The sequence below is a fragment of the Eremomyces bilateralis genome (genome assembly GCF_010015585.1).
Source record: "Eremomyces bilateralis CBS 781.70 unplaced genomic scaffold P152scaffold_1, whole genome shotgun sequence".
Taxonomy (NCBI): Eukaryota; Fungi; Ascomycota; class Dothideomycetes; order Eremomycetales; family Eremomycetaceae; genus Eremomyces; species Eremomyces bilateralis.
Genome location: NW_022985067.1, coordinates 855,543 through 879,184, shown reverse-complemented (window position 1 = coordinate 879,184; position 23,642 = coordinate 855,543). Strand labels below are relative to the sequence as shown.

General features: G+C 50.7%; 11 protein-coding genes across 11 annotated transcripts; 3 read left to right on the top strand and 8 right to left on the bottom strand.

The window, feature by feature from the left end:
* Positions 1 to 114: 114 nt before the first annotated feature.
* Positions 115 to 351, bottom strand: P152DRAFT_376196 (uncharacterized protein; the record flags this gene model as incomplete). Its single annotated transcript, XM_033675620.1, has 1 exon — positions 115 to 351. A coding segment is annotated over one exon (237 nt), but the record flags the coding sequence as incomplete, so codon positions are not given.
* A 119-nt stretch (positions 352 to 470) lies between these two features.
* P152DRAFT_453715 (uncharacterized protein) lies at positions 471 to 2,581 on the top strand. The gene is made up of 4 exons (XM_033678438.1): positions 471 to 1,463; positions 1,518 to 1,606; positions 1,658 to 1,988; positions 2,050 to 2,581. The coding sequence occupies exons 1-4, from the start codon at positions 656 to 658 to the stop codon at positions 2,478 to 2,480; spliced, it is 1,659 nt and encodes a 552-aa protein (XP_033538738.1). The 5' UTR covers positions 471 to 655; the 3' UTR covers positions 2,481 to 2,581.
* P152DRAFT_426694 (Metallo-hydrolase/oxidoreductase) lies at positions 2,568 to 3,621 on the bottom strand (the record flags this gene model as incomplete). The annotated part of the gene is given in 2 exon segments (XM_033677276.1): positions 2,568 to 3,228; positions 3,246 to 3,621. The coding sequence occupies 2 exon segments, from the start codon at positions 3,575 to 3,577 to the stop codon at positions 2,568 to 2,570; spliced, it is 993 nt and encodes a 330-aa protein (XP_033538737.1). The 5' UTR covers positions 3,578 to 3,621.
* A 745-nt stretch (positions 3,622 to 4,366) lies between these two features.
* Positions 4,367 to 5,666, bottom strand: P152DRAFT_504494 (uncharacterized protein; the record flags this gene model as incomplete). The annotated part of the gene is made up of 3 exons (XM_033682377.1): positions 4,367 to 4,503; positions 4,556 to 5,440; positions 5,471 to 5,666. The coding sequence occupies 3 exons, from the start codon at positions 5,664 to 5,666 to the stop codon at positions 4,433 to 4,435; spliced, it is 1,152 nt and encodes a 383-aa protein (XP_033538736.1). The 3' UTR covers positions 4,367 to 4,432.
* A 622-nt stretch (positions 5,667 to 6,288) lies between these two features.
* Positions 6,289 to 6,862, bottom strand: P152DRAFT_445250 (uncharacterized protein; the record flags this gene model as incomplete). Its single annotated transcript, XM_033677841.1, has 3 exons — positions 6,289 to 6,324; positions 6,379 to 6,807; positions 6,857 to 6,862. The coding sequence occupies 3 exons, from the start codon at positions 6,860 to 6,862 to the stop codon at positions 6,289 to 6,291; spliced, it is 471 nt and encodes a 156-aa protein (XP_033538735.1).
* Positions 6,863 to 7,697: 835 nt separating this feature from the next.
* On the bottom strand, positions 7,698 to 9,420 carry P152DRAFT_445249 (cytochrome P450; the record flags this gene model as incomplete). Its single annotated transcript, XM_033677840.1, has 4 exons — positions 7,698 to 7,853; positions 7,911 to 7,946; positions 8,010 to 8,421; positions 8,486 to 9,420. The coding sequence occupies 4 exons, from the start codon at positions 9,418 to 9,420 to the stop codon at positions 7,698 to 7,700; spliced, it is 1,539 nt and encodes a 512-aa protein (XP_033538734.1).
* Positions 9,421 to 12,336: 2,916 nt separating this feature from the next.
* P152DRAFT_453710 (putative glutaredoxin) lies at positions 12,337 to 13,037 on the bottom strand. The gene is made up of 2 exons (XM_033678437.1): positions 12,726 to 13,037; positions 12,337 to 12,675 (listed from the first exon to the last, which is right to left on the bottom strand). The coding sequence occupies exons 1-2, from the start codon at positions 12,912 to 12,914 to the stop codon at positions 12,559 to 12,561; spliced, it is 306 nt and encodes a 101-aa protein (XP_033538733.1). The 5' UTR covers positions 12,915 to 13,037; the 3' UTR covers positions 12,337 to 12,558.
* A 68-nt stretch (positions 13,038 to 13,105) lies between these two features.
* On the bottom strand, positions 13,106 to 14,359 carry P152DRAFT_453709 (uncharacterized protein). Its single transcript, XM_033678436.1, has one exon. It carries the CDS (start codon positions 14,239 to 14,241, stop codon positions 13,219 to 13,221), a length of 1,023 nt encoding a protein of 340 aa, XP_033538732.1. The 5' UTR covers positions 14,242 to 14,359; the 3' UTR covers positions 13,106 to 13,218.
* A 166-nt stretch (positions 14,360 to 14,525) lies between these two features.
* Positions 14,526 to 16,537, top strand: P152DRAFT_426676 (uncharacterized protein). Its single transcript, XM_033677275.1, has 2 exons — positions 14,526 to 15,102; positions 15,152 to 16,537. The coding sequence occupies exons 1-2, from the start codon at positions 14,641 to 14,643 to the stop codon at positions 16,079 to 16,081; spliced, it is 1,392 nt and encodes a 463-aa protein (XP_033538731.1). The 5' UTR covers positions 14,526 to 14,640; the 3' UTR covers positions 16,082 to 16,537.
* On the bottom strand, positions 16,181 to 17,128 carry P152DRAFT_8065 (uncharacterized protein). Its single transcript, XM_033683263.1, has one exon. It carries the CDS (start codon positions 16,688 to 16,690, stop codon positions 16,280 to 16,282), a length of 411 nt encoding a protein of 136 aa, XP_033538730.1. The 5' UTR covers positions 16,691 to 17,128; the 3' UTR covers positions 16,181 to 16,279.
* A 745-nt stretch (positions 17,129 to 17,873) lies between these two features.
* P152DRAFT_486496 (uncharacterized protein) lies at positions 17,874 to 19,140 on the top strand. The gene has a single exon (XM_033682086.1). The coding sequence runs from the start codon at positions 18,103 to 18,105 to the stop codon at positions 18,691 to 18,693; it is 591 nt and encodes a 196-aa protein (XP_033538729.1). The 5' UTR covers positions 17,874 to 18,102; the 3' UTR covers positions 18,694 to 19,140.
* Positions 19,141 to 23,642: the final 4,502 nt, after the last annotated feature.

Here is a 23,642-nt window from a genome sequence, read left to right as displayed (position 1 = left end):
CCCTCCCGTTCCCTCTCCGTTCGTATCCCCTTCCTGCACCTCCCCATTCACTAAACCCTCTCCCCCTCCCTCTCCCTCCCCCGGATCCATCCACAGCAACCCCCTCTTCTCCACCTCCGCCTTCAACAGCTGAATCCGCTCTCGCATCCGCTGCATCACCGCCTCGTTCTCCACGATCGCTTCGCGGCAGTCGGCGTCGTCTTCGTAGTTGAGAAGCTGTGCGTTCGAGCGCTCGAGGTGGTTAATGCTGTTTTGGAGTTCGGAGGCTTTAGTGAAGAGGGGGCCCGGGGGAAGGTCTTCGATGGCGGCGGCGAAGCGGGCGGGTGTGATGGGGTGGGATGCAGAGGACATTCTGATAGGATTGCGGAGTGGGGGTGTTGGAAACTCAGTGGGTTGGATAGAGCCGTGGCTTCTCGGTGATTTGAGTTTATGTTAAGAGTAGGAAATCTTCTGGTTTGTCGGTTTATTGTGATGTTCATTGAGCATTTCGTAAAGACTTTGAAGCTGATGAATGATGCGGCGAACATCGACTCCGATTGGTCGGATTTTCCATCCGATACTTGAGACTTCGAACCCATTTGCATCCGACGAATCTCGTCCCCTCCCGATTTTTCGATACGGTTGAAACGCTCGGCATCCGCTGGGTCCAGAAACAATGAATCATGTCCTGCCGATAGCGTGTCGAGCTCACTGCATCCCGCAGCCTTCCTGGATCTGCCGCACCAGCGTAGCGTGCTGGCGACAATATGCGCTCCCCCCGTCGCACACCTCGAGATGGCCGTTGAAGGCGCTTCTACCACAGCGGCCAGCATATGGGAATTCGCGAGTGTTTACATCCTCAAGTTCGAGGTTGAAACGGCGGAAGAAGACGCCGACTGAGCCCGCGGCGAGCCAGAGTCCGCTCGATGACCCATCATTAATACGACCCCCGGCTTCGACACTGCACGACATTTTTGGCCCGGAGATACCTGCGGAAACCGCTTTGAGTGTGGTGAATAAGCTACAATTGCGCCGCACCAATGGGTCGTTGGTCGAAAAGGGCGTCTATTTCCCAGAGATACCCGAAGATGTGGGCCTCCAAGCCTTAGCTTGGCTTCGCGAACAACACCCGATGGACGAGGAAGCAAACGCGCAGGAATGGCTTGCTCGCGAGCTAGAGTCCGCGGAGGATGACCTGGCGAGGCATCAAGAGGAGGAGCTGACGGAACGGGCGAGGAGTATGGGTATCTACAAGCCCGAAGAGGTGGTCGAGGAGGATCGGAAGGACTTACCTGAAGGGTTGGGGCGGGAGAAGAGCGTCCTGGAAGCGGTACGACAGAGAAATGAAGAAAGGTGGGAGAAGGAGCAGGAAGAAAAGAGGTTGCGAGAGGAGGAAGAGAATCGGAAGGCTCTGGAGCAGGGGAAGAGCACGTCTTTGGCGGAACATGGTGGTCAGCAGCTCACGTTTTGGGAGGCTGTAAAAAGTAAGTCTCCCAGTCGTCCTGAAGTAGAGTATAAATGCTGATTGCGAGTTACAGAGGCGAACCCTGAGAAGGACGCCAAGAAGCAGAAATACTACGAGGAGGCGATTCTCACCAAAGACACCGCAGCCCCCAATCAATCAAGAGTAAGCTAACCCTTCTTCTTCATGTACCGCACAGAAGCTAACAAACTCTAGACACGAAGATTGCTCAGTAGCACAGTCCTCGCGGCTCTCATCACCGGTGGAAGCGTTGCATTCGCCTACTACTACGAGCCCGCCCCTCAATCCGAACGTCTCTTTCCCGAAACTCCTCCCAGCGCTGCGACGCTATTACCTATCATCGGTCTCAACGTCCTCGTATTCGTTGCGTGGAGACGTCCCGAACTCTGGCGGCTCCTAAACAAATATTTTGTGGAAGTGCCCGGGGCTCCGCGGGCCGCGAGCGTGATCTTGAGCGTGTTCTCGCATCAGCGTTTCTTCCATCTTGCCGGCAATATGTTTATTTTGTGGCATTTTGGCACCCAATGTATGTTTCCCTTCTTAAGGCTTCGCGTGCGGAAGAATACTAACCTGTTTCTCACGCACAGTACACGACGCAACCAATCGCGGCTTCGTCCTCCCTCTCTTCCTCTCTGCGGGCGTCCTCTCCTCCCTTGGATCTCTGTACTACTATTCATTACGCTCGCGGTTTAACGTGTTCAGCATGGGAGCTTCTGGCGCGGTTTTTGCCTTCCTCGCCGCATTCCACATGCTCGACCCTTACGCACCTTTCCAGGTGTCCTTGGAGGGTTTGTTTTTCAAGGAGCCGGGAGTATATCCTGCCTGGGGATTACTTGCGACAATTGTCGCGGCCGATCAGGTCATGGGCTTCTTCGTGAAGTCTATGAATACGACGGCACATCTTGGTGGTGTGATCGTTGGTATAGTGGGGGTTTGGGTCTGGAAAGATCTCTGGGGGAAGAAGATAAGCGGACACGAGGAGAGGAGAGCTCAGAGGATGCGAAATGCGTCATCTTGAGGGCAGTTGATCTAAAGCTCTGGAAATGAGACACCGGGAAGGGCAGTGCTCGCACCCCAAAGAAAGAACAGAATAACAATCCATGGTTTATAGAATGAGACCATTTCTTCGTTTCAGCTTCGTCATTGCCTCTTCATCTGCACGGAAATCGACCACTAATCTGCGAGGACACCTTATCGAGTACTTCCCACCGTCTCCTTCATACAGGTCAAAGATCTCGCCTCTGGACTCTTCCGACTGTTTCGGCTTTACGGCGCCAGTAACCACAAGCCACAAGAACTCATCCACGTCATTTAGTATCGCCTCTCCGTCCGCGCAGTAAGTAACATGTCCGCATGCGATTTTGACCCGGGAGCTCGACTCATCTGCATTCCACCCCGCAATGAGCTGCTTCATCTTACCGATGGAGTCACTGAAGCGGATCATATTCCCATGCGAGGGGAAGATAATCGGAACCCATTCATAGAATGAGTCACCGATGAACAGCACGCGCTCGTCCGGATCCCAGGCCGCCAGTTCGTCTGGCGTGTGACCTGGAGTATGGAACACCTGCAGCGGAAGGGAGTGGGAATTGTGCTGGAGGAATTGGCCGTCGCCTAGCCAATGCGACACCTTATACAATGGTGTCCTGATTCCAATGTTCTCGCATAGTGAGTTCCTAGATAGATTCGCAGGAGAAAGAAACGAGCGGTCGTAGGAACTGGCGCAGATTAACGATTTGGGATGATCACCGAATTGTTCAACCCCCCTTTATTTATGTCAGACCAGACTCCATCCTCAATGCTTAAGAGAGAGGTACCGATATGGTCGAAGTGACAGTGCGTGCACACTACTGTATAACTCAGCCTTGCACCCGGGTTCAACAGCTCCTTTCCATTATCCGCGAGGGGAACGGTCTCCAGATATTCTCGTAGAGAGGTCAAGGCCACATCCGGACCTTTCGCCGCACCTCCACATCCCGTGTCCACAATGACCAGCGTTTCATCCAAGATTTTGACAAATACCTGGGGATACTCGAGATATTGATCCTCCTCAACGATTTTGAATGTCGTCGAATTGAGTCGCTCCGCTACAAAGCAGGTCGTAGGTTCCCTCATATCGACAGAATTAGGGGATGTCTCAGTGTCGAACGAAAAAAATTGGTATCGGCCGTCCAATGTCAAAGTATCAAGAATTCTATTGTCCTAAAAGATACATCCAGGGGGCAAAAACGCCTAACTGTTCCTTGCATTAGACTTTACCTCGCATAAGGACCAAGAGTTGCTATACCGATACCATAGCGGTATCGGTATAAACTCTCAAATTTAGCTAGGCAGGTCTCCCGGATTGAGGGAAATTTAGTTTGTCAAGCAACTAACTTAGGGCTCATCTTAAGCGCCATAGAACTGAGTATCATCACGCATGGTTTCTGATTTGTCAAAATATCCCTTTCATAGTTATAACCAATGCGTAAGCGTTCTATCAACATGATATTGCCACTTGCCAACTATAATCATCTCGTCTCAATAAAACGTGTCATCTTGGTGAAGCCGCTCCGGATGTCCGTAACGAGAAGAACTCAAGAGGTCGCCCTTGATGTGAAAGATTCAAGTTTGGAGTGCCAACGCGTCGTGACTCGTCACCACTCGTGAGAATGCTCTCGTGCACGCCCCTTTGTGCCCTAACGCGTCACCATGAGCGGCCCAGCTTCAGAACTTCCATCAAGGTGCTCTCTTAACAACTGCACCTCTAGTTCGAATAACTATCTCCAACACATAGGCTAATGAAATGCCTTCCATTTCTTTCATTGCTATTAAGAACAACCGCTTGTAACCACACGTATATCTATCGCGAGGCCTGATGAGCTATACAAGAGCCGCTGACTCTGCCGCTTCGTCGCTCTACTAATCAATACCATCGCAGTTTTCGCTACCGTACCCATCGACAGGAGCACCTCAGGCGCCAATACCAAATTACCAAGTGGATTTGAGCGCTGGGAATTCCTGTTTGCTCACATGCAAGTCGTCGAAGATAGTGTCGTCGCCTATCCCAGCCCAAGTTAGCTTCGATGCACCACTAAAGAAGAGGAGCCATACCATTCAAATGCTCGATTCTCGCTTCCTCCTCCTCATCCAACCGGAGAATTTCATCCTCCGCCGTCTGGTACTCCCCATTCGTTGGTATCGCCCCTGCAAAGCTATCCTTCCCTTCCCCGATGAGCAGAACTTGCGAGTTCGAATAGTCGAGATGTTCCGGCCTTCCTACAGGCAACCACTTCCGTCCTCGGAACTCCTCCATGATTTCATGGGGGAAATCGGGCTTCGCGGGGAGTTGCGCGGAAGAGGGACCACCGCCCTCGGGGTTCTTGAGCGAGAGGACGAAACTCCCTTTTTCTTGGAGGCCGAGACTCGTTTGGACCTCGCTGATTTCAGTGGGGATGGTCAAGACATATGCTAAGTGCGAGGTGCGGCCTGTCAGGGTGACCGCATAGATGCCTTCTCCTATCGCCGTGACAGGCGGGATTTCTTGCGTGCCCCGAGTTTCGGTCTCCTTCTCGGCTCCGACGAAGAATGTGTCCTTCAGCTCGGCCATGGACGCCTTGGATTTCTCAACGAAAGCCATGAATCTATCTCTATGGCTATTTGGAAATTTCTTCTTCGGCAAAGCGATCAGACGAGCGTTCTTGCCTTCCGGAATGACTCCATCCTTCAATTTCGCATCGTCAGGGAGAGGGCGCAAAACGAAGTAGGTCCTTTGGATGTCGGTGACGCTGTGAGGATCCGGAACATTGACGCGACCACGGATGAAGAAGTAGATGATGCCTTTCTCTACAACGATAGACGAGGTGCGGCCAGACTCCTTGCCAATAGCGCTCGACTTCGTCTCTCCAGTTCCGTTCAACCCCTTGGATCCCCCACTCCCCGCTGCAGGTTTCTTCTCCTCTTCTTCTTGAGAATTTCCGTGGCCTTGGGTCGTGGGTTCTTCATCTTTAGGAGTCTCGGTCTCCTCACTCTTCTCATCTGCTTTCTCTTCTCGAGGCTCACCCCGACCATTGGAAGCTTCAGTCGAGTCTTCGACCTTGCGTTTCTTTGGCGATCGCTGGGGAGCAGTGGTCTTGTGCTTGTCGCCAGGCTTGGCCACCAAACCATCCTTGGCCCGCTCCTCGTTGCCATTGCTCTTGCGAGCCGCTGCTCGTGTAGTAGGCATTGTGGACCGTCCTGTACACTTTGGTCAAGAGTTGATGTGAATTCCGCAAATCCTTCTTTGCCTTATTTCGAAAAGGGAAACCCAATAAGATCAATTAGGAGGTTAGAATTGTTTGCGACAAAGGTGAAATTGTGAATTAAGACGTGAACAGGTCGAGACAACTTGCACAACTTGCACGACAATCCTTCTGAATGACATCAATGGAGTGATGTAATGCTGAGTTTTGATGCCTGGATTTCTAAGGCAGGGAACATCTTGGACCCTTGCAGCCTTGCGATGATCACAGTCCACAGATCACTCTTAGCTATGATCTCCAGCCGGATGGGGAAATTCGCGGGAATGTCCAAAGAATATGAGACGGGAAATTTGAAATCAGATGAGACAAATCGATAAATGTGGATACTTCTGTTCGTCAGAAGGTTGTTTACAATCATGTTGGAACTGCACCAGGGCAGTTGGATGCTGCAGGTCACCAATATCCATTGTCCACTACAAGGAGAGCACACTCCTCCCTGGATCATGAAAATGCAGTATCACAATGACGGTCAAGAAATGGTTCATGGTACAATGCTAATGGTATGTCTAGCCCTATCCAATAAATTATACCACTTCAACTATCAACTCAATAGTAAGTAATATCCCAGTGGCTGCCCTCATCCTAATGGCACGTTAGCTGATCAAACCCCCAACTCAGAGCGCCGATAGAACTTACGCAGTAAATGTTCCCCGAAGCCGCCTTCCACTGCGGGTATCCATCCCCACGATCTGCGATCTGCGTGAAGGTGCCCGTCACATACGAGTTCAACGCGGTGTTCTTCCCGATATCCAGCTTGTACCCGTTTGCGTGGCTATACGTGCCGCTCGCATGCCCCGTCTCGGTGCCGCCCGTGATGATGAGCGTGCAGGCGCATGCGCCTTTCAGGGTAATCGCGCCAGCAACGGTGCCTGATAGTAGCCCGTCGTACGAGGTACATGTTTTAACGGTCTTGTCGGTGCAGTCGCCCGTGGAGGAGGAAGAGATGCCGGCGGCTTCCAGGCGGGATTGCGCTACGGCTTGGGTGAGGGCGGACCCGGTGCGCTTCTCGACGGCCGCGGCCTGGATGAGGGAGATGCCGGCGAGGCTGAAGAAGATGGATGTGAACTGTATCGTGTCAGTGATGGAAATCTTCGACGCTGCAACAGGGACTAACCTTCATTGTCAGATTCTACGCAAGCGGTATCTATAATCTGTTTGGGATAATGTGAGTTTATCACAGAATCTGGAAATGATTCTCCCCAGGAGTATTTATACACTGATCGTCAGCAACCTACCGTACACGGCCGACGCCACGGTAACAATAGGAGATATCGGTAGACCCCGAGAGACGGCCACGAACATGACAATGGGTCTGTGAGTGGGTAGCTATGACCCGCTCCCGAAGCCATCGTCGCGATGCTGATCATCACCCAGAATTGGCAGGGAGAGTGATGGAAATCTCGAATTTAGTTAATCGACAAGACCTTAGACCACCATCTACTCCCTCGAGATATGGGTCGGGAATGTGAGTGGATCATCTCCAGGGAACCGTTGCGGAAGATCGACATATGTCAAGGCGAAGCCCGACGACGGCTTGCATCTAGTGCGTCCCTAATCCCGTTTTCCAGAGCTAGACACACTGTAACTCGTCACGCTGAATTGCAGGGACGTTTTTGTTTTCTTGGGTCGTTTGAACCACGGAGATTTGAACCACTTGCGGGGAAATTCTAGACTTGGGATTTCAATCGTTTCAAGTTTCATTAAAGTATTATTCCGCGCAGCGGGAGTGAGCGGAGGCGCCAGAATTAAGTTATGAACGGGTGGTTATCGCCTCTTCAGGCAACAAGGCTAACATAGATTGGCCTCCTGGTTTCATTGATCCATTTGGTATGATCTGATCGATTGATTGATCAACATCAGATCAGATCTTGTCAAACAATACAGGTAACCGACGCCTGGAAGTTGAAGTTTGACTTTCAAGAGTATAAACAGTGAACACCCAGCGACTCACCTTGTTACGATGTACTCCTCTTTGAAGCCCTCACTTCCACGCCAGACACCCGATTAAACCAGATGTTGGCCCTCTTCCACTCCTTCCCTGGGTCCACCATCTCCAACTGATAGGCACGCAAGAGCTGCGGAATGAGTTTGCGAATCTCAGCCAAAGCGATCTAACAGGTCGTTAAGCGCCAGAATCCAGTCAAAAGAGCCGGTTCATGATGTCTTACGTTCTTCGCAATGCATGTTCTAGGACCGGCGCCAAACTACGGTAGTGAAATCAGCCTTGCGCTTATCAGGTCGGCAAGGGGTCGCAATGTGTCACTTACCACCAGCATGTGTTTCTCCATATTGACCGAATCTCCACGGAACCAGCGATCCGGGTTGAATTGATCCGCATCCTCGCCAAAGACCGACCTGTCGAAATGCGTAACGGCAGGGTTGATGCCGACTCTTATTCCCTCGTCGAACCATTGACCTACAATGGTTCTCCCACCTTTGGGGACGTATCGAGGTACGGTCCAACCAATGCCTGGATGGAGCCGCATTGCTTCCTTGCAACAGGCGTCCAGGTAAGGGAGCTTCATGGCTTCTTCGTGACGAATGTTGGGCTGCGAGAGGATGCCGGCGTCCGTGGCCTTGTCGATCTCTTCCACCAACTTATCGTACGCGTTGGGGTGTTTCATCAGGTGATAGATTATGGCGGTGAGAGAGATAGCTGTGGTGTCGCTTCCGGCAAACCTATCAGCGTTTAGCATCGTAGTTCTAGTAAGTCGTTCTCTCCCCTATTGAGATAGAGACTTACAGTGCAGCATAGATTTCCACCTCGACGTCTATGACGTTGTAGTCCAGCTCCTTGCCTCGCTCTTCGTAGATCCGGAACATTTTGTCGAGAATATCCGCTCTGGTTTTCCTTCCATCCTGAACCAGATTTTTCCTTTCGGCAACGCACGCCAGGGAAGCGTCACGGAGCTTGGAAAGACCTCGGATCGCCCCTCGAACTCTGGAAAACAATGATCCGGGAAGTAGGAATACCGGTCGCAGATACCGTTGCACGAAGCACGACGCGAAGTGAATGGGCAATAGTGTGTCCAGCGCCGTGGTGACACCGCTAACATCCCACCCGTTTTCTAGGTTGCCGAACATCTTGTTGAAATAGAGCACACCTATGACCTCGAAAGCGTAGAATTGAAACCACGTTGCAAGGTCGAAGAATTTCCCTTCCCCCGCCAAATCATCCATTCGGCGCAGAAAGAGCTCGGAAACCTGGTCGATACATCCTTCGGACTCCATAACACTGGTCATAGAGTACAGCGAATTGACAATCCTCCTACGCTGGCCATGGACTTTCTCGTCCGTGCTGCTGAAGTGATCGGGATACCGTGCAAATGGCGGCCGCAACAGGGTATAGAAGTCTGTTTTGGCAAAGACGTCCGCAGCACTGTAAATATCTTTTATCGCACTAGCATCTGATATTGATACCTCGTCGTACGCGATACGAATCACCGGCCCGTACCGATGGTGGAGGTCTCGGTGCGCGACGTCCATGTCCCCTTGAAAGACACGGTATAACTGCCAGATCCGAGAAAACGAGGCGAGGAACGGACCGGGATATTTTGCGAGGGGATGTAAGGTACGGCAGTAGACGATCCAGAGGACAAGGGAGCAGACGGGGACGCTAACGATGAGGCTGGGAATGGAAATCTTACCCTCCGGGGGAGCGAAGAGGGACAGGAGCATGTCGGGCAACAAGGTGATTGGGTTTCAAGGATTTGGGGTAAACCATCTGCTCAGAGCCAGATTACTTAAGGATCAAGTCGACGGACACAGCTCGAAATCGTGATGCTCAGGCAGACATCGTGCTTTTCTGACAACTTTCACAAGTCACATTGGAGTAGCTCGTTTGGAAGGCACACGCGACCTTCATATAGCCCTGGCATGTCCCAAACGCATGGCACCTCCACTCACATTCCTTCATTGCACTCTCGGTTCCACCATCATATTCACCAGCTCGATGAAACAGAAAGACCGACAAAGGACCGACGGTTCCAATGTGGACAACAATGGATTGCTCAGGTTACACGGGGATCGTAAACTGCTTCACTTGAATGGTGTATGTGCATTGTGGCATTCCACAGGTATCGTTAAAAGCCGCCAAAAGCAGGCGACTCAGCCAGTCACTGAGACGCCCCCCAAACAGCAAGGAGGGTCCAAAGCCGCAGTGGCGAAAAAGCAAGAAGCTTTGGGGGATTGCGAACCTTCATATGAAAACATAACTCGACACTGACAGCAGATGGTAGACGGCACACATGGCCGTCCTTCCTTCCCCCCCATGCTAAATGCCATCACTGATCCGCACTGACTGCACATCACCAGCGGATGCAGATGGCAGAGATCAGAGATGCGTCCAGCATTTGAGGACGATGAGATCCGTGTGCAGCAAATGGACATGCACACTGGAGGGGAATCTGCCATAAATATGCACAGCGCTGGGTAACCCTTGTTTCGTGGTTTTTATATCCGAAAATGAATGTGTTCCCATTTGACGGCTGTTACTTGATAGATTCCCGTCAATTAAAATGGGGTGTTGGATGCTTGTCATTTGCCCATCCATGCATCAGATCGCTCAGATCGCTCAGATCAGGCTCGGATAAGGCTGCCTGCAGACTGCAGTGCTGCATCATGCAGTGACATTGACGAAGTGGGGCTCGGCCAGCGAACACGATGATCAGGCCATAAGGCAACAACTCGGGAGCCTTATTCGTTTGTCATCGGTGTTACCGAATACAACATCAGATCTCGTCTGTTTCAAGGCTGCCCATTGTCCCTTGTTCCTATTGTCCTGAAATCTGGATAGTACTTGATGTACCTCTTCTTCAACTCGTGTCACTGTGCCATTAATCCAGTATTAGTATTAATACCTTTTATCCTCATCAAGCGTTTCCGCTCAACCGATCCCGGGGGATTGCTTGAGCGCTCCTAGCATAGTTCCTTACTTCCCGGCTCCCCGTCCTGATACGCACTCTAGGTCGAGTGTCCAAGGCGACTCGGTATATCTCTTGGCCCAGCTTCGACCGCATGTTCATCGACCCGTGATCCGGGACACCCATCTTCCGCGACGAATCCCCCCTCGACCCCGCCGCTTCGGGATGGAGCAGAAGCTTCTCAAGTGTCTCTCATCCCCCGACTTCCCTGCCTGGCGCGCGCGCCTCTGGAGGGAAATCTCCGAACAAGCCATCATGGCCGGCTGGGTCCCGGAAGGTGAAGTGCGCGACGACGGGCTGATAGACTGGGAGTGCGATCGCTGGGGGATCCTCTATGCGCGACTGGTATGAGCCTTCCATCCGACGCGGAGAGAAGAGAAGAGAACACCGTTAACTTGCGATGTGCAGGTCGAGGTGAAATATTTGTTTCGGCCGCCGGTGTCGCGCTCGGTGCATGCGCGGTTCATCCACCCGGCGAAAGGGCGGGAGAAGATCGATGTCGGGTTCCTCTCGTTTCATACCTCGCCTCTGCCGACCGCGAGCGAGAAGGAGATGTTTCAGAAGAGGAGGACGGAGCTGTTAGACTGGAAAGCGCAGGGAGGGGAGCCGCCGACGGATGGGGATCGGCCGGATCCGAAGATTCAGCGGCGGAGTCCAAAGGCGCGGTGAATGGTGGTTCGACTAGGGAAAGATCGGCGCCGGGATCATAGGAAGATTTATATGGCGTTTGTCATGCATATCGGGTCGATTTTGCTATTAGTATGGGTTATCTGGTTTTCCTTGGATTTGAAGCGTTCTTGCAGCGTTCGGAGCATTTTGGTCATGCGGGTCGCGGAACGGGCATGGAATAACCCGTAATATGATGGACTGGGGGGGAGTATGGCAGTTAATTACATCTTGCTTAGTGTCATAACTCAATGACACCAGGACAACGTTGCTTCTACTTATGAATGTCCATGTGCCATCGGCAACATCGGGACTCCAGTTGGCTGCTGCCCCTGAGGCTTGCCCTTGTAGCCATCTATGCGACGACATGTAGTTTGATGGAGAATGTTGAACGAGCCATTCGGTATCCTGATATTATCCATGACCTCCAGAAGACCGATATCAGTGCCTTCTCTAGAGGTTAGCAACCATCCGGACTCGTACGTTATTGTTTATGTAATACTCACCTGGCTGGGAGATCAGCAGGACAGATAATAGCACTATCTCATCTTTTTTGGGGATATTGGAGCTATAGGAGGGATTCCTAACAGCACAATATTGATTAGCTGTACAGGTTTCTCTCAAGGTTAGACTTATTGGGCTATAAGTGGGGTGCACCGAGCAGTGCAGGAATCCAATGGCAACCAAACTCGATAACCATGTCGCCCTAGCTATTCCAGCTAGTCAGAAATATCAGTGGAAAGAGATGTTCATGCTCACACGAATTCATTCCTCCCCCGTAGATCACTACATGGTTCGAATGGCATCATGATAAGTGGGTTTTCCTTTAGCCATCGTGCCGTGATCTGGAAGAACCATCCATAGAAGTTCTCAGTCGCTTCTTTTGCCTCTTCACCTTGGCTTTCCGTGGTGTTTTCCGTTCCTCCCTGCAATTCATATCAGGCTGATTGGTGGTAGCTATCGAATTCAACGATCGGGAGCTGGGACTGGCTTGAAGTCTAGAACTTGACGGACATTAAGGATATTTATTGACGTCCCCGTAACTACTTTAACAACATCTCTCTAACCGCATGGCTCTTATTGGTAATTGCGATACCATTTTTAACCATATGGCCGTATAAAGAGTGTATTTATAAATAAATATTAAAATAGAACATTAGGCAAAAGGAATGGTGTGCTGGCCCAGAACCAGCACAAGGAATATAGAATCCTTTTCCCGGCTCTATCGTCACTTCCCAAGCTTTTTCAACAAGTCTTCCACTTGTTCTGGAGAGAATCTATGCATCAATTTTGGCGCAGCCATACTCGTCTCCTTGGAACCGTTCTGATTGCTTTCGACATGGATCTAACAGCCTTTAGCATCCAAATCATCGCTATCATAGGATATATCCGTACGACTGGAACATCAAATTCATACACCGCCCACTTCCTGTCTTTCATAACATCGATCTCTTGATACTCGAACGGTTGTCGGTCCCAGACTCGCGAGAGCACTTGTTTGGCGTCGGCGCAGAGGCTACAGCTGGCGCGCGAGAAGAGCGTGATTCGAGCAGCATGGTGATAAAGAGCACGCGTAGGTATCATTCTGCGATTGAATGGTCGTGTCAACACAGCCGATCCTAATGAAGGAAAGGTACAAAAGATGTGATGACCAAAGAAATAAGAATGGTTGGCACAATGTCAAATCAGCACAACCAGGGGTGTCAGCCAATCAGCGTCGAAGAAAAGATATCTCTGAGTTGAAGTTCTGTTGAACCAAGAATTGTTAATATCAAGCACGCTTTATAAGCCTCTAATGCTTTATTTCGTGGACAATATCGACACATATAGTACATTTTGATAACGGTGTATTCATTCACATTCTGCTTTCGCCAATTGCTCCCCCCAACTATTCGCTCTTCTCACCTTTCTCGCCATCCTCGAGCATTTGTTTGCGCCCTTCCATGGTCCTCCACAAATTCAACGAGTTCGCTTCAAGAGCACCGACCAGGCCCATACCCGAATAATTCAACAACGCGGCAAGCTCGCCACGAAGCCCCCCAAGCCCATTCAATCCCGCGATCCATCGAATCCCCCAATTGTCCAAAAACCGCGCATCGCGCCGCTCCTGCGATTCCGGGGTCTCCTGCACCCTTGCTCCCAGCAAGATCAACTTTTGCAGTCCACTCTGCACCGCCGGTTCGTGGTAATCGGGGTTGATGCGTTTCCTGGGCGCGGGAAATTGCTTGTCGGGCGATAGGATTCGCAACGCCGACGCCAGATGGTCGGGGGAAACGGAAGGGAAGGAAAGGAGCGCAATCGGACCGCTCATGAGGGGCTTCAATGGATGTGGGGGGGTCTTTCGGATGGACCTCTGCGCGTATTCGGAGAGGTAATGGGTATATGCCGGTTCCTCGCCAGCAAGTGTGGTAGGCGCCGACGTTGACGTGCTGCTCGATAGCTGTGGAGGTTTGTAGTACTCAAGGAGCTGAAGCGCAATCTCGAGAATATGCGTTTTCGTGACGTTGAACCTGATGGAGTCGGCCGTGGTGGCCGGAGGAGTATCGGGGGAGATAGACGCAGCATCTTTGTCCGTGGCAAGGAGGGCCGCTGCCAATTCCCGTCGTATCGCGGCCCATTCGGATGCCTTCAAGTTATTGTGTTGGAACAGAAGAACCACTTGAGAGGATTTGAGGAGGGAGATGTATTGCCGGAGCAGCTGCGATTTGCGGAACTCCGGGGGCTTGAATGAAGGCGGTTGCGTGGGGAGATGTCGAGGGGCCTGCGGTATTGAGGAATCGAGAGTCGGGTCATAACTTCGTGAGGATGAAGCCGCCGTCGCCAGTGAGGCATAGGCTTGACGGGGACATCGTGAGGAGACTGAGATTGATCGCTGCGCAATGCGTCGCAGCGAAGTGGAGCCAGACGGCATTGCGTTGTATCGCTGGAGATACAAAGAGCAAGTTATCACAATGCCATAAAAGGGATAAGATCAATTTGTTGTAGGAGAACTTTGGTTCCTATTGAACAAGACGTGCAGAATGCTGAAGATGGAGAGCAGAGCATAAATTGTTGTCGCGCCGTAAACTTCGTGATCGGATCGTCTCCAGCCAATCGGCACATCTGCGGTTCAAGTTCTCCAGGAATTTGCTGTCGATGCGTCACAACCCGAATACAATTGTCAATAGCTGATAACCTTGACTTAATTATGGAGTATTCATAGATCAATTGCACTTGAACTTTTGAAGGCGGATTGCTTTCTTTCATGAGGTATTACCAAGATACCCAATCCACTGATCGATTACCGCAGACGGTTTAGGAGCTCGAAATAATGGCGGGCAACAAAGGTTTCATCCCACCATATGTACTCCAAAATGTTGCTCATTCAGGAGCAGCAGACATAACTACTCGTGATGCAGCGGCGGGAACCTTAAGAACGCAGGAGAAGATTGCAGCCGGGGCAACCTCAACCCCAGAGGTGTCCAAGTCGGAAGTTATATCGATAACGCCTCTGCTCAAACGGCTATGGCCATCCCCCTCGAACCAGTCCGTGTCGGCCTCCGAGATCGCTTTTGCGTTGTCTCATATCTTTACGAATAGCCTCTCTCCCGTCCAGACGGGGGCGCTGTTGACAGCTCTGCACTTCACTGGTGAGGATAGAAAACCAGCCGTCCTGTCGGCATGCGCAGCAGAGATGAGAGGGGCTTCTACCGTACCAGACGCGACATTGCTAAGGGAATGCGTTGCGAAGAATGGCGCAAAGCTCAAGAGAGGGGGTTATAGGGGTGGACTGGTAGGGGACCTATCCGTTGTTGTATCATCGGAGCTAACTGTCTGAAAAGTGTGACATCGTGGGCACTGGGGGCGACTCCCATAACACCTACAACGTTTCAACGACCTCCAGCATCATCGCATCTGCCTACCTATTACTAGCAAAACACGGCAACCGAGCTTCGACCTCTGCCTCTGGATCCGCAGACCTACTAACATCCCCGGTAGCCCGGCCTCGTCCGGCTGTTCTGACTGCGACGACGCCGAGTACAATAACTGCCGTCTACGAAAAGACGAACTATGCCTTCCTCTTCGCCCCCGTTTTCCATCCCGGGATGGCGTACGTAGCTCCGGTCAGGAAAGAGCTGGGATGGAGAACGATTTTCAACCTGCTGGGACCTCTGAGCAACCCTATCGAGAGCACAGGAACACTGGAGGCTCGAATGATCGGTGTCGCGCGACGAGATGTCGGTCCTGCTTTCGCGGAGGCGCTAGCACTCGGCGGCGCGACGAAGGCATTGGTTGTATGCGGCGACGAAGAGCTCGATGAAATCAGCTGCGCCGGATTGACGCACTGTTGGGCGGTTCAACCAATTGCTGACGACGAAGTGGCGGATGGGGACGATGAAGAACGCCAGAGAACGACCACGACATACTTCGCCTTACAGCCGTCGGACTTCGGCTTGCCAGCACATCCGTTGTCCGAAGTCCATCCAGGAGGAACCCCCACCCAAAACGCCGAGATCCTGATGAATTTCTTAGATGGCAAGATTGCGGATGATGATCCCGTTCTGCACTTTGTCCTTATGAACACGGCGGCCTTGCTTGTTATTGCGGGGGTATGTGACGAAGACGAGGCAGAAACGATCAAAGAGACGGGTCCCGGTGGCTTCCGATGGAAGGAGGGCGTCAGGCTTGCGCGACTGGCGATCAAGGATGGCAGGGCGAAGGAGATGTGGGCGGCGTTTGCAAACGTCACGAACGAATTGAGCGGACAGTGAACCGTTTATCTAAATCAAGAAGCAGCAGCCTCCCTTCCACTGATTATGGCTGACTTAAGTCGTATTGACACAAGGAATCACCATATCTAGCTCTAATCTCATCCCTCATTCCGTAACATACATATCCACGCACCTATCTCTGACCTCTAGAGGACTGGAATATCCATCATATCCCCCTCTTCAAGCGATGGCAGACGCTCAGATGAGCCCCATCGCAACCATTCCAGCTGCGCCCATCACCCCCGCAAACTGCGCGCCTTGGGTCACCGCCGGGACAGCCGCGCCCCCAGTACTTTCCATGCTGCTGGAGCTTGAGGAGCTACTCGAAGAGCTCGACGACGAGGTCGACGAGGTCGACGATGATGAGGGCGGCTCTGAGGAAGGCGGCGCTGAGGTTTCGTCGGCCGGAGCAGCCGAGGACTCGGCGGCCGGAGCAGCCGAGGACTCGGCGGCCGGAGCAACGGCGCTCGAGGCAGCGGCCGGGGCAGCGGTCGTTTGATCGGGCTGGATGAGCGAGGTCAACGACGCGACGACGTCGTCCGTGTTCACCTGGGCGACGGCGCCACTGGCGAAGACCAGGGCGAGGGGTGCAAGCCAGGTGACGCGCATTTTGTTGGTTGGGATACTTGAGATTGAGAGATGCTCACGATCGCTGGTATTCTACCTCCGATTAGTCGGTGTCGGTAGACGTCTCGGGAGGGTTGGGTGGTACCTTGTATAGGGGCTAAATTTGCAGCGATGTTGTTCGTGAAGTCGTCACACGCAAGTGTTCCCTGGGCATCCGTGGTCGATATATATGGTATTGGCAAAGTCATTGACGACATTATTACCGACATTATCACCGTACACATCCGCATAGGACTCATATGTGAAGGATCATGGTACAATCGCCTGCTAATCTCTACCTAGAATATACCGGTCGCCTGGTTCACGATTTTCGATGACCACGTTAGCGACATGTTTTGAAATATTCCGAACGCGGTGATTGGGAGAGCCACAAACAGGTGATTAAACGAATTTCATCAAACCCTGTGGTGATGTTAGTCTACTGTAACATTGGACGCATCTAGCTATCTTAATGATGATATCATGATGTTCACTGTTCGTATGTATGAGAGCATCGTCAGCTGTGGTATCGGATGTCCAGGAGACCAAGTTCCGCAGACTGCCGTATGGCGAGCACGACATGAGACATCGACAGATCTACACATTAGGCTCCCAAATGCTCTGGAAAAGTCAGATCGAACGCGGTTGGGTTACGCCTGGGAGTATAGATGGGGTAAGGAGAGCTGAGGTGAAGAGAAGCAAACTACATGAACAGTTGATGTTTCACATGTCTTGATGCCACTAACCGAATAGAGAAGAAAAATGAATAGAATGGCTAACTAATGGGTCCTCCGCTCGGATTCTGGTCGCAAATTTCCACCTCTTCAGGTCCATGAGATACCTATCATTGATCGCGCAAGGCATCGGCATCATCATGACATATTTAAGACCCCTCAATCGAGCTGCCCACAATACCTTCCAACGACTGTAAAGGGGTCAAGCAAGTCGTAATGTCTCCGTAACATCTGGTGAACTCTATGGACTCGGACGTTTTGTTTGATTGTTTCATCAAGTTTCTTCTTTCAAGCCCCTTTGTCCATTGTTCTTCTGGGGGTATATTTCCATTGTAAAATGAGGACCTGTGACTAATTATCGTGTTGGGATTAGCGTGCCAGATCGGAATTACTACGTAGTAGACGCTCGATGTCGTTCTAAAGAACAACTTCTGGTGTACTGGCTTGTCTGAATCAACGATTATGGGCGATGCTCCATCTCCAACACTGACGTAGCACAATGGAACAGAGATCTTATGCTTGCATTTCAGGCAGAACTGGAAATAAATCCAGAGGCTGACCTGATGTCAATGTTCTCCAACTCATATCGTCTTGAACATCAGAAATCCCAATATCGTCAGCTCTCTTATCCTGCGAAAATCAGTCTCCGAACCTTGCATGAGCTCCGTGATACACTAAGGGATGAACCAGAAGTCAATATGCTGTCCAAATTTCCGAAAAATTATAATCGCAGGATTACAATGGCGACTGGACCGAAGGTTTTGCCGCTGGCCGAGAAAGGTACACCCGAGTCGCAAGGCCCTGAGTTCCGCACACGTCTTGATCTTGCCGAGACTGCCACGGTCGTCTTTCCTTTGTCTAAGGAGGTGGCCACTCTGCTGGCGCAATTTTCAGGAGATCCTTTGGAAGATGGGCCGAGTGAAAACGGGGAAGCAAGCACTGATTGTGCCTTTGAAGCAATTTCTTTCGAAATCGCCAAAGCTGTGGGAGAATCCTGTTAGAGGTGTTGTGGTTAAGTGCAACGACGACATTGTTGCCAAAGTCATCTTAGGAAATAGGAATTACACGGAATACACGAGCATGGAATTCCTTGCTGAGCGGGCGCCCGATATTCCTGCTCCGAGATCCCACGGCTTGATCCCGTTCGGTCCTTTTCGCGTTATTTTCATGTCCTACATTCCAGACACAACATTGGCCCAAGCATGGTCTGGCCTGTCACACGAGGGAAAGTTATCGACCCAACAGCAGCTGGAAGACATTTTCTGCAATTGAGGTCTCTTCGACAGGACGAGGGAAAGGCGCTTGGGAGGACAGCGGCTTTTATCTGGCGTACTATGAGTGTACTACCCTAACACGCACCCTGAGCCTGGTGGATGAAGACGACTGGTATCTCCACTTGCCAAGGAGCATCTCGCCTTCAAAATTTCCTATACGTTGGCTTGTTGATCGACTTTGGGGGATTCATGTCCGGTCCACATGGCTAAAACCTTGGAGGGCACTTCGGGACGAACAGAAGTCTCTCCCTAGCTTCCGATCCCGTTCCTGAGCGATTATTCTCGAAGTTGGTCGAAGAGCCATCAGTCAGATGGTTGTCAATCTTGCCTGCAAGATGCTGATGCCTACCGTTTGTTTGTGTCCTAGATCGTAACGGACTGATGCCGTAGTATACTGGTTTTACTTGTGTGAAGTATAGATGTGAAGTTCAAACTGTGTAGCCCGCAGCTGTTGTGCCTGAAGTGAAAATCGGCTTTGGTCAACATCTCGCTGATATATATACACTAGATGGACGGAAATACAATATCAGGGGTGCCGCTGAAACTTGATGCAATGTCATTGCGGATGAATAGGAGAGTGATTTTGTCCGAGAAACAATGAAAGATTATTTGATGTTGAGGAGTCTCCTTCCAATCATGGAAATATCCTCAAAGAAGCCTCGATTTAGGTAGGAATTCCTTGTATTATTGTTGTTGGTTTGTATAAAGCATCCTTCCTTACTCTCGCTCATTAAACCAGTCTTTTTTGTCTGTCTTTCCCCCAACGATTCAGTCGAGACAGCCACTAATGTAACTATTCTACTATCACTTACTAGCAGGATGATGCTCAGGCTCCCTCACGGCTACACAAACTGCCGAGATATAGGCAGACGGAGAATTCTAGAATAGGGGAGTGACTATAATCGGCTAAAGGCCATAGCTGATACTGAATCACTGAGGTGTGTCGGGAAGAGCAAGGAGTCTGATGTTCCAAATGAGGGAGTGCTTCTGGGGGAATCTAAGTTGAATCGACATAATTTTGCATAGACATGCTTAAACAAGATTGACTCAACCAAATAGATCGGATGACCATCGGAGGGACTTGAACTAATAGAATGATGTACAAGAACCTGAAGAGGCACTCTAAAACTCGATTCCAATTCTTCAGTGTCTCCCTTCCCTATCCTAAGTCAACAATATATCGGCACGTTGGACCTAGGACATCTGGAACATGTGATGAAAAATCATGAAGATGGCGGTATGGTCGAGAGATTTTGATCTTAGAAAGGCGAACAAAGAGGATTAAGAATAGTAGAGCTGTAGATATAGATGATAAAGCATCGTCTCCAAGCTCATAATATGACACAGCCCATTGCGGTCATCTTTACCAGGTCTTCAATGCTCTGTATCCAATGTCATATACAGCGTCAAGCTGTAAATGCCTAAAAATACCTGCATGAACCGGAATATTTTGGGAGCTGGAAATACCAGCTATTAAGCCTGGAGCGAATGCAAGTTAAAGGGGCATTTTGTCAAAAAGACCTTACGTTTAGTAAATGCACAGAACCTCCTTTTCGTCTAACATGAAAACAGACAATCAACCTCATAAGTAGAAGTCCGAAATTTAGCACGACCTTTCGTTAACCGTACGCTGTGTTGCATGCTGAGGCAACAGTCCGTGGAGTACCTCCTCGGTTGAGTTATGAGTACAACATCGATCACCCCCCTTTCTGGCTTTGATGATGCGAATATGAATTGAGTGAACACAGACATAAAGTACCTGAAGATCTTATCTCCATTCGGGGCCCTTTTAAGCACACAAGGGCCTACACCATGCACAATTGACTTTCACGCGAGGTTTGTAGGACATAACTATGCATGAGAAGCGCTCACACTTGCAGCCATTGCTGACGACCGGTTGACGAGCTGAGGAAGAGTGAGACGCAGATCAGATGCTCTAAGCGAGTGCGACTGATGAAACCGCACGTGTACTCCGTATTACTGTGTAGACTGTACGGACTTTTACTTCCTAGGTTCTTCGAACATCGAAGTTGAAATTATCTGTCAAGCATCATAAGGATGATGCGATACGTTCGGGAGGTGGAGTCCGGATCTTCACACCCAGCCGCAGCCCACAACTCGGCTTCTTCACGCGGGTGGCTGGGAAACTCAAAACACGAAACTCTCGCGCTTGATGATGATAAATCATAAAAGGGGACACTGACGACGATCATCACAATGATCGCATTGAAGTTCCATAATTCCTAGCGACTACTAGGAACCCCGTATCCCGATCGGAATGCTCCCTATTCCATATTCCTCGGTTCTTGAACAACAGCAGCTTTCCTGTCGTGGGATTTATCCAGTGGCACAACTCCGAGTACCTCTATGGGATTGATTTGAAGCATCCAGTTTTCGATCGGTTGTATGGACTAATTCTCGGCATGTACATAGCAGGATTTGGAGTGTTTGCCCTCTTAGATCTGCAAATAACTCCGTATAGCTCCTTTGCATAGCCCTGTTGTTCATCTCAATCTGTGCATCAACATCGCTTGTGTAAGTGATATATCACTTTATCTTCTTACTCTTGGCGCCGATTCTGGGGATGACCTCCGCATAGGTATTCCGTATTACGGAGTACATTCGGCAGATATATCTTTCTCATATTATCCGCCGATTCCCAAGACCCCAAGTCATCCCCTAATGTCGTCACTCATCAAGTCCCGCGCTCATCTCGCAATCGTTGTCGCTTGTCGTTTCAGCCGCATTATGGCTTCCGCGTACGGCCCCACACGGCTGCGGGCGCAATTTACGGAAGGATTGCGCCAATCGAACGGTGATGTTGGAGCCTTGGAGGATTTCCGTGGATCAAACATTGATATTGTTTGAGACAGGGCGGAATGGCAGGCTCCCTTGTACAGTAAACGTACGGTTATACTAAAGCCTGTTAAGTGTTAGAAGTTGGGAGGTAAGCTCAATTGTGAACGGAGCGCATTATTCACATAGGGTTCTGGCTGCTGCTGTCTGTAGCTGGGGACACCTAGGATCTCTGGAGTCCCGAATATCCGCATACAAGTAGTTATTGCTTATAGATCTACTCGGAAGAGCCGATAGTGAGCCTGTCAAGTGAGTGTCAACCGCAAGATAAGGATTACAAAACATGATGCTCAATCGCATCCGTTATCACATTTCACTATCGCGTTGCTTAACCAGATTGGTTGCCGATACATAGTGCCAAAAGCCAGGCTGACCATGAGTGACCAGCCAGCTAGAAACGCATGAACGATATCGAGAGTACCTTCCCGCTGTGGACGCCACGGATCTGGCTACCTGTTGGCACTGGATCGGCGGATGATTAGGCATTGGATGGGTTTTATCGTGGCTACTACGTATTCCGTACTTCACGGCGCCATCACCACGGATGAGCCCGCATCGAAACCGAACAGGCATCTCCCATTCGCCCTTGATGTCGAGTAGCTCAGGGAGGAGCACCAAACGCGCTGACTCTGATCACGACTCACGAAAGTCACGATGTCAGCGCTTGGTGTTCAGGCTGTTGAACGCTGACGGGCCAATGGATGGGTGGGTTGATGGGCGAGCGGAGTGATTGGCGGGATGATAGAGACGCTCGTGTTCCTGAAATCTTCATCACGATTCACGAACTCGCGATGGTTCTTCCCCGTTGCCCACGTTGTCGTTCATGCAAGCATTCCCCAATTCCTCGGGAAGATACGACGGCTCCGAATCTAAACATGCATATATGTGCATCACTCCAATTATTAATATTGCACCCGTGATTCTCAGCAAACTGTCAGACAAATGAGGAGAAAGTTGCGTCTTACATTATACATAGTACTGCCTCCTGGAGAGAAAGTGGAAATCCGTAGGCCGAAGGTTCCCACGATCCGGATACGCTACGGGCATCGGACCCGTGTTCCTGCATGGAGATGGCGACAGGCGGCTTCCCCATTGGCGGTCAATAAGGTTAAGCTAGCCTATCAGAGTTTGGTGGGCTTGGATAGGGTGTTTCATACCCCCGGAGACCGCCCCTGACGAGCAGAGACGGGATGAAGTTGGGCGCGAAAGGGGGCTATTTTTGGCCGTATTTTTTGATCACGGCGTTGGAGCGATAGGTTGTTTGTCACTGTTGCACAGGTTCTCGACTTCTCATTCACAGTTGCACTTTCGAGATGCTGAGACGTGAGAGGCTATCGTCGTCGGAATTAACATCAGTGACGCAGAAGCAATGAGCTAATATACCTAGGTCCTAGGCCTCAGGCACAGTATGTCGATCGGCAGAGCAGATGACAATCTGATGTGATGATGTTCTTTCCAACATTGGATGATTGTTGGCCTGTTGGGGGGAACTGAGTCGCGCCGAAACGAATCATGGAAGGACGAAGGTACAAGTTGCCTCATGCTCACTACGTAGAATATCACCTTCTTCGTCGGGTGAAACCTTTCGATGATTCGGTATCGATTGGCATAGCCGCCTGCGAACGATTCCGCACACAGGAACACGAAAACCAGCCTCGGTGATAGGGGAGGAGTACAAATAATCCGGATTCGCAACCACGACATTGTGGGTTGTAATCGATATGTAATCGATATTCAGGGACGGTAGGACACCAAGGTATTCCGTATAGATCGATAAATTGGAGTCCCACGGAGCGCGGAGGATGCACTGGGCAATAAGGAATTAAGGATCCCGTAGACAGGAGTTTCTCAAATATCAACGGTTCACCGTTCCCGAAGGATTGTGCATTTGCGGCGTGATTTTGTTCTGGAAGACTTCGATACAGAAATGAATCTGGGCATTCTGGGGTGGTAGATGAAGGAGGGGGGAAAGAGTGGCAGACAAAGCAAGGGCCCCGCAAAGGGGGAACATGGGAGACGATCGCGCCGCGGCTTTATGAGAGTCGCAGCAGCGTTCATGGTACTTAGGCATTATGAATAAAATGTATACAT